Genomic DNA, 8,799 nt, shown 5'->3' with positions numbered 1-8,799 from the left:
GTTCACACCGGCTATTGAAACCGCGCTCTTGCATCCACACTCAAGGTCTGAACACACTGAACCGCGGTGCCATCAACGTTGGCATCGTATTCACGGGCTTCCGTGTAACGGCCCGGACACGTACGGAAATTTATGCTATTGCCGTCTATCAGCAGTTCGTCTCTCGTCGGTACGGATTACATGTGTTTCTAAAGCGGGGAAGGAAGGGAATGAAACGCCATCAGTGTTAGCATCACCATTGACAGACTGTCGTGTCACTCCCTGGGGACGTAGACACGGAAATACATGCTACTACCATATATCAAACATTATAAGTTACTTCATAACTTTATTACAAGTTCATGCCCGAAGGCTAATTGCAGACAAACAAGTACATGAAAATACATGGGAATCGACATAGTTATCTAGTCTACTGTGAAAGTTCTATGTTAACTAAGGTTGACTAAGGTTGGGTTTGACTTCTTTATTGAAGACAGTGGAAAATAAAGAGACCCACGTTTTGTATCGTAAGTGGGTTGGTTGATTTTAGTAGTAAGATGGATTTTTGTAAGTTAGTCATATATGTAGTCCATATATGTAGTCCGTCTATTGTCGGTATATCATAAATGTGTTTCTGAAAATTGGCATGTACATAGCACGATGTTTTCAAGAAGACGGTGCCTGACCGCGTATTTTTTATTCATTTCTCGCAAGCATTGCCAAGCAATGATTTTGATCAATGAGAGCGAATCTTCAGATGGTGCTGATTTCGAAGCATTGCAGTTCTTGTCAACATTGCTAGGCGTCACTTTTGATCCATGGTATGAAGCGCCCATCTCGAAGAACCTTTGGCGTTAGAAATTGCAGTTCTGCTAAAAGTTGCCAGGCAAAGCTTTTGATCAATGAACACAGCAGAACATTTCTCAGCGGTTACAGAAGTTAATGTATTGCTCTTGAGTTCCCTGCGTTCAAACAGCAAGCACACGACCAAAGAGAATCAGTAACACACGCAAACCTGGCCTTGGTTCTGAACACTTTTGTATCTGATTTTGTCAATTTTATTACAATTAATGATGCGATGCAGTTTGTTCAGAACAGATGGAAATATGTTGATGATTTGACGTTAAAAGAAAGTATATTATCCAGCGAGAAAAGCTCAATGCAGACATCAATTAACCGACTAGATACATGGTCATCCAAAAATTGCATGTCGTTGAACGAAGATAAGTGCAAGTGATTTGTATTTCCTTCATGAAGGATCCTCCCCCTCCCCCCTGCAATGGAATTGAATGGAAAAGCTATTGAGTTCACGGAGGATGCATGTATCTTAGGTGTCTAGATTTCTGCTGATATGTAATGGGGAAAACATGTCAATGCAATCATCAAAGAAGCAAGCTCCCGCTTAAGAAGCTAAAACGCTGTGGTGTCTGCACTGAAGATCTTTGCGAAATCTATCTGCTATATGTCCGCCCAACTCTAGAATATGCAGCCCCAGTATGGCACTCAGGTTTAACCACTCTACAATCCCACCAGCTTGAACGTATCCAAAAGCACGCCCTCAGAATAATTCTTGGATCTAGCTACATTTCCTATACTGATGCACTCTCCAAACTTGACATGTGTACATTGGCAGCAAGAAGAGAGACCCTACATGTACATCTTAAATTCGCTAAATCCCTATTGAATTAAAAAATATTTCGACCCTTGCTACCTCCAACTCGTGAAACAGGCCACAATAGGGGCTTAAAGGGGAGGTTACGACTTACAATTCCTTTCACAAGATCAGGCATACAAACGCAGTGCTATTTCATACTTGACCCAACTACTGAACGCCAATTTGTAACGTATAATCTGTTATATATGCTACTGTTGGTTGTACATTTTGTCTTTTGTGTATTTTTTCAGATTTTTGAGTGTGCTCTTTTGTACTTTTAATTTTAAGACTGTAATTCAGCCGGTTTACTTTAAATTCTATAACAACTGTACTCTTTATTTTTGGTGCAAATATGCTATATACCGTCGGTATCTTGCATAACAACATGATTAGTTGACATTTTAGAAGAATAAGAAAATATTTTCAGAAGGTTCAGCAGCAGTCAAACCAAAGAACTATATTCTGAACTGTCTAATCCCTTGCGTGAGGCTCCTAGCTAAGATTGACATCTTTTCCTCGAAAACAAAAAGAATCGAGTACATGAGCAGGTGCTAGAAACAGTCCGCAATTAAAAATTCACTCTTCCCGTACATTCTGTAAAGCTAAGATTAGCCTATTTTCCACCGAATTGTCTACGAATTGTCTGCATGTATAAAAACAAAAACATACAGAAATCACCTGAGCGGCTCCGCATTCAGAAACCCACACATTCGGACGGAGAAGAAGTACAGTCATCGTCGGAGTTTCTGGTAGTCTGAGGAGGGTACGTAGGAGTTTCATAATTTGCCGTATGTGTCAAGGTGGAAGGGTTCCAAGTATATCAGCCTATCTTGTAACATGCATAGTTAAGGTAGCCAAACATACCTGCTCATTAATGCCTTGGTCGTTCGTACGTGATATTTGTGTAAAATAGAATGAAATAAAATAAAATATATATGTTGACACATTATGTATACTTTTTTGAAAGTAAAAGGTAAACAAAACAGAATCTCGTGAAAGTTTCCAAGCCGTCAAAATTCAACAGGCTGTTCACCTTTTAGACGGATAATATCTGCACCAAGATCCGCCATGAAATACTGAATCTTGTCCACTACATATAAAACCGCAGCGATGTGGACGGGTGTAGGCTCACTTTTCCTGTCGCCATACTGAGTAAAACTGGTCAGCACTTTCTTGCTAAACCAGGGTATACAAGTTAAACATATGTTCCTACAAGGCAATGAATATCATCAACAACTCTTTGCAGGAGAGAAAATAGCGAGAAGTACAAAAGATAACGAGAAGTCTTAAAAACTGACATCAATGGCTGAGAGAATATTATGCAATTAGATCTCCAGGTGATACATCAAAACGTGCAAGATGAGTGCAACAAAAACATCGGCAAAGCTCCAGAGGGGTAACCGTTATAGACCACAAGTTAAGTTCCAACAACGACCAGAAACGCAAGTTCTAGTGGTGTCAAATTTCACTGCTTTGTCATGTATCGTTCTGATTTGAAATATGCAAAACGCAGTAGCAAGTCTTTACGTCTTTTTACGTCAAATTACGGGAAACATAATCGTTTTCTTCATTTTTCACAACACACTTATTTTTTTGCAAAAGTTGCATCACAATATTAGCATTGTTTGATGAAAGAATGTATAGCCATTGGTGGAATAAATTCACATAAGCGTCTGTCGACTGAGAAGACACGAGGGATTATAGAAAAGCAAAAAAGTAAAAAGTATTAGAAAAATAGTATTATTCTAAAAATGATTGGTTCGCTGGTGAAGCTTGCTAGATATAGCCAAGCCAGACAATTTCTGTCACTGTTCAAGTACGCTGTGTAAGGGGGTTCATGCAAATTCAAAAACATTCTATGATATTAGAAAGCCGGTGGTAAGCCCTATAGAAGTCAGAATTCCACTAAACTAGTGTTCCACGACCTCATACCGCCAAATGATTTTAACCTTTATGACTGACTTATTAGGAGTGTTTCTCATCAATTATAAATCATACCAGTTGATCGTCTTCTCCACCCAAATAACAGAAGTTGTCCAAAGTATGAGCTTAACAAAGAAGGTTATGCTAATATTTATCATCGATTATGCAAATGAGGTCACATAAATTCTACATGCCACAAGTGAGAAATTACCGTCAATTACCAGTATAGAATGTATGGTATGTAGTTTCCCATTAATTATGGAAATTAAGCCTACCTTTGCATATTTTCTATCTATCAACATTCCTCTCTTCCTCAGTTACAAATGTAACATATTTGAATAGTCATATCATGGAACATAGTGGGTTTTTAAAAAAATTGCCTCATTAATCCTGTAAATCAAAATCTGATTTGCATAATTATCGTCTAATCATAAAAAGCATCATAAAAGCTATCTACATACCAAAAATCATGACCATCCATCAAGCCCATCTTTAGTTATAGTATATAATCTCATCAAGTATGCAAATGAAGTATTCATTTGCATAGTTTGTATCTATTGATATTTTTCTCTTCTCTAGATACATATGTCACATGTTTGAGGGTGCTATCATGGAATTTGGCGGATGTATAAACTTTCTTCCTTAATTATGCAAATCAGATACGTATCTAATCATGTAAATCATCACTCAAGCTATCAACTTACCAAAAATCATGACCATCCATTAAGCCTTTTTTTAGTTATTCCTTTTCAAATCTGAAGCAAAACCTGCTCCTGCAGTTCCATGAAAATCCGCTAGGGGGTCCAAACCTATACCACTTACGCTCTGTCCAAAGAGCTAATTAATATCAAGACAATCCATCCAAGCCTTCTTGAGTCGTGCTGGTCTTACACGCACACACACACACACACACACACACACACACACACACACACACACACACACACACACACACAGACGTTACCCTATGCATAACCTTCTTGGGGAAGGTAATTAATCCCCAAAAAGACTACATTATGCAAATCGACCCAGATTTTGGGTGTTGAAAAAATTTGTTTTCCCCAATAATTATTGTATCGTATCGTAAGACTCGTAGCCATTAGTAATCAGTGCAATGTCACTCAGAATGGTTTTACTTTAGGAAGCGTATGTCATCATTTTGTCCTTTCATTGTGCCATCTTGAGCCACCGTAATTTATTGCCGTCATAAAGATTACCTTAAAAGGTATCAAGTCGAGGCACTGTAGTTGCATGTTCAATATTTTTCCTCCTCAGATAGAAAAAGTCCATCAACATGAAGAGGCTCTTGGTTTTTCTGCTCATCACCGTGAAGAACACTGGTCCGACTGCCGCCTGTAGCAGCAGCTGTTCAACATCTTGCAGTTGCCTTAGTGAAGGTCTCAGTACCGTCCCTAACGATTTACCCACACGTATCACTACTCTTGACCTACAGCGCAATCACATCACAAACATTAGCCAGTCTGATTTCTCAAGGTACGGGGGATTGACCACGTTGTTTCTGTCACACAACCGGATAAGTTCCATCCAGTCTGGTGCATTTTCAACTTTACCAAGTCTCGCACGCTTGGTCCTTACCAAGAACAAGTTATCTGACGTTCAGGCTGGTATATTTTCAAATTTACTTGCGCTTAGAATCTTATACCTGTCAAACAATGAGATAAACTCCATTCAGACAGGAGCATTCTTAAATCTGCCCAAGCTCTGGCAGTTGAATCTATCCTACAACGCGATAACTAATGTTCGGGCGGGAGTTTTCTTAAACCTGCCAAGGTTACAACATTTGGACGTGTCCTTCAACAATATAACCAATATTCAGACGGATGCATTCTTAAAGCTCACCCAACTGACAAATCTTTTCCTTGAGCACAACGACATAACCAAAGTTTATCTCGGTGTATTTTTCAATTTACCCCGACTGATACGTTTGAACCTAAACAACAACAACATAGCTATCATTCAAGGCAGTACATTCTCAAACACATCCCGGCTTGAAAATTTGACACTGTCCTATAATCAGATATTTTACATCCACCCAACTGTACTGACAAATTTACCCCAGTTGATACAGTTGGACCTGTGCAACAACAAAATAACTTCTATTCAGACTGGTACATTCTCAGATTTACATCTTCTGCAAAGTCTTCAGCTGGCCTTCAATGAAATAACCAACATTCAGTCAGGTACATTCTCCAATCTACCAAAGCTAAAACAGCTCTTCCTAAATTCCAACAAGATTACTACTATTCATGTTGGTGCATTCTCAAAAGCATTCAAGCTCCAGGAATTGGACCTGTCCTCAAACCTGATAACAAAAATTCAGTTTGGTACATTTCTAAATCTACCCTTTCTGAAACAGTTGTCCCTATCCTCGAACAAGATTACAAAGATTCAGTCTGCTGCATTTTCCAATCTTACCAATCTCCACACACTGTCCCTAAGCAATAATCAAATGGAGGTATTGCCTGCATATGATGAGCTGTCACTGATCTCTGATGTAGCCCTTCACAATAACTCTTGGCACTGTGACTGTAGAATGGTTCCCTTCAGGCAAAAAATGACTGGGTCTGCTTCATTTGAGAACCAAATCACATGTAAAGAGCCCAGTAATATTATTGGACAAAGGCTTCAAGACATAAAAGCTGAAGACCTTATCTGTATTGAGCCAAACATTTCGAGCTTTATGGGAGCCGAGAACAAGACATTCACACAAGGTGAAACAGTCCATTTGACTTGTGCAGTTTCGGGCATCCCGACACCAGACATCACAGTCACCCTCCCAACCGGACTGAATGTAACTGTCGAGTCAGTTGGGAGAGTGACTATGGAGTTAAACGGTACCATTATCATACGAAATACTATCACCGCAGATGTTGGTTTGTATGTCTGTATTGCAGAAAATCTTGTTGGCTGCACATCTGCCACAATGTCGCTATCTATTAGTGCCCAAGAGTCGGCATCAACACGCCCCCCAAATAAGTCTTTAACAACTGGCAATACTAAAAGTAATACTGACACAACACTCTACCCCCTGCCAAGTCACATGGCTGTTGGTGTTGGCGTATTCTGTGGAGCTTTGATTACAACGGGTGTTGGTCTCGTCATTAGCTATAGGCTTATAAAAAAGAATGAAATGATTCCTGTCAATGATATCAATACAGGTGCCACTGTGACAGTACCCAATGGTGACAATAAAGCAGTAGCTGTATCTCATCAGCAAATCCGCGTGTATGAGAATGACGATGAGGTAGCACTATCTGATGATTCTTTATCTGGCCAACACGTTAACACGTATGAGAATGATGATGAGGCAGAAAGACCTACTGATTCTGTATCTGACCAAGACATTAACGTGTATGAGAATGATGATGAAGTAGCACCTACTGATTCTGTATCTAACCAAGACAATGACGTGTATGAGAATGACGATGATGTAGCACCTACTGATTCTGTATCTAACCAAGACATTAACGTGTATGAGAATGATGATGATGTAGCACCTACTGATTTTGTATCTAACCAAGACATTAACGTGTATGAGAATGACGATGATGTAGCACCTACTGATTCTGTATCTAACCAAGACATTAACGTGTATGAGAATGATGATGATGTAGCACCTACTGATTTTGTATCTAACCAAGACATTAACGTGTATGAGAATGATGATGAAGTAGCACCTACTGATTCTGTATCTAACCAAGACAATGACGTGTATGAGAATGACGATGATGTAGCACCTACTGATTCTGTATCTAACCAAGACATTAACGTGTATGAGAATGACGATGATGTAGCACCTACTGATTCTGTATCTAACCAAGACATTAACGTGTATGAGAATGATGATGAAGTAGCACCTACTGATTCTGTATCTAACCAAGACATTAACGTGTATGAGAATGACGATGATGTAGCACCTACTGATTCTGTATCTAACCAAGACATTAACGTGTATGAGAATGATGATGAAGTAGCAATATCTGGTGATTCTGTATCCGGTCAAAACATTAACGTGTATGAGAATGATGATGAGGTAGCAATATCTGGTACTTCTGTTTCTACTCAAGACATTAACGTGTATGAAAACGACATTGAGGCATCTGCTGATTCTGAAAATGTAAAAGACACTACATTGTATGAAAATGATAATAAGGTTGCAGTGCTTGTTGAGTCTGAAGCAGGAAAAGACACTAAAACATATGAAAATGATGACGAGGTTCCAATACCTTCTGATTCTTTAGCTGCACAAGACACTTCATACGAGAATGATGAAGCGGTAACGATATCTGCAAATGTTGTATCTGGGTCCATCTATGGAAACGAGAATGAGGAGGTAGTAGTTATTGCTGCTTCCCATCTCATCTATGAGAACGAGGAGGCAGTATCTGCTGCTTCCAATCTCATCTATGAGAACGAGGAGGCAGTATCTGCTGCTTCTTAGCCAATATATGGGAACGAGAATGAGGAGGCAGTAACTCCTGCTTCTCAGCCAATCTATGAAACTTAAAAGCAAAACATAATATTGACAACTTAGCTAAGAAGATAACTTGAGTATGATGATTATCACAAGAAAGAGACTCAACAACAAAGCAACAATGTCATAAAATCCAACTATGATTTTTCTTTATTATATGAACATTGATTACTACTCATAAAGTTGAAATTACTTTTCTTTTGAACTGGATACCAAAGACGCACAATTAAAGACATCATCAAGAAGATGGTCTTTGTATGGATATGGATTAGAATTAGCGTTTAGCGTTTTTGGAACATTTTACATTCTTATGCATGTAGTACCTTGACTCGTTTATGTTTTATTGTTGCCATAGTTGCCATAGGAGACTGAGTTATTCTAATCGGCATTGAATGGGTATGAAAACTGTAAATTTATGGCATTGTGAACATGCATTTGTAATCAATTCAAGATATAATAGAACTGCTATTGCACACAAGCGATGTAATACATGTCGATGCATTGTTTGCAAATTTATATGATCATTTCTTTGTATAGATATTATCTATTAGTAAAATCTTGTATTTTGTTGTTATTGTACAGCATTGTCATGGTCATGTCAGTGTTGCTCAACATCTTCAAAGTACAAACTTCCAGGAATAGACGATATACCCGAAAGCATTAGGCACTAATTAAAAGCCTTATGAAAAAGCCACTATTAGCTTAAACATCTAGAGCTTACGTAAATTTCGTGATTCATCTTTTCTCT

General features: G+C 38.7%; 1 protein-coding gene across 1 annotated transcript; it reads left to right on the top strand.

The window, feature by feature from the left end:
* The first annotated feature begins 4,850 nt into the window (after positions 1-4,850).
* LOC136437616 (leucine-rich repeat and immunoglobulin-like domain-containing nogo receptor-interacting protein 2) lies at positions 4,851-8,533 on the top strand. Its single transcript, XM_066432240.1, has one exon. It carries the CDS (start codon positions 4,851-4,853, stop codon positions 8,016-8,018), a length of 3,168 nt encoding a protein of 1,055 aa, XP_066288337.1. The 3' UTR covers positions 8,019-8,533.
* Positions 8,534-8,799: the final 266 nt, after the last annotated feature.

The sequence above is a fragment of the Branchiostoma lanceolatum genome, chromosome 6 (assembly GCF_035083965.1).
Source record: "Branchiostoma lanceolatum isolate klBraLanc5 chromosome 6, klBraLanc5.hap2, whole genome shotgun sequence".
NCBI classification, from domain to species: Eukaryota; Metazoa; Chordata; class Leptocardii; order Amphioxiformes; family Branchiostomatidae; genus Branchiostoma; species Branchiostoma lanceolatum.
This window is presented reverse-complemented; position numbering and strand designations above follow the sequence as displayed.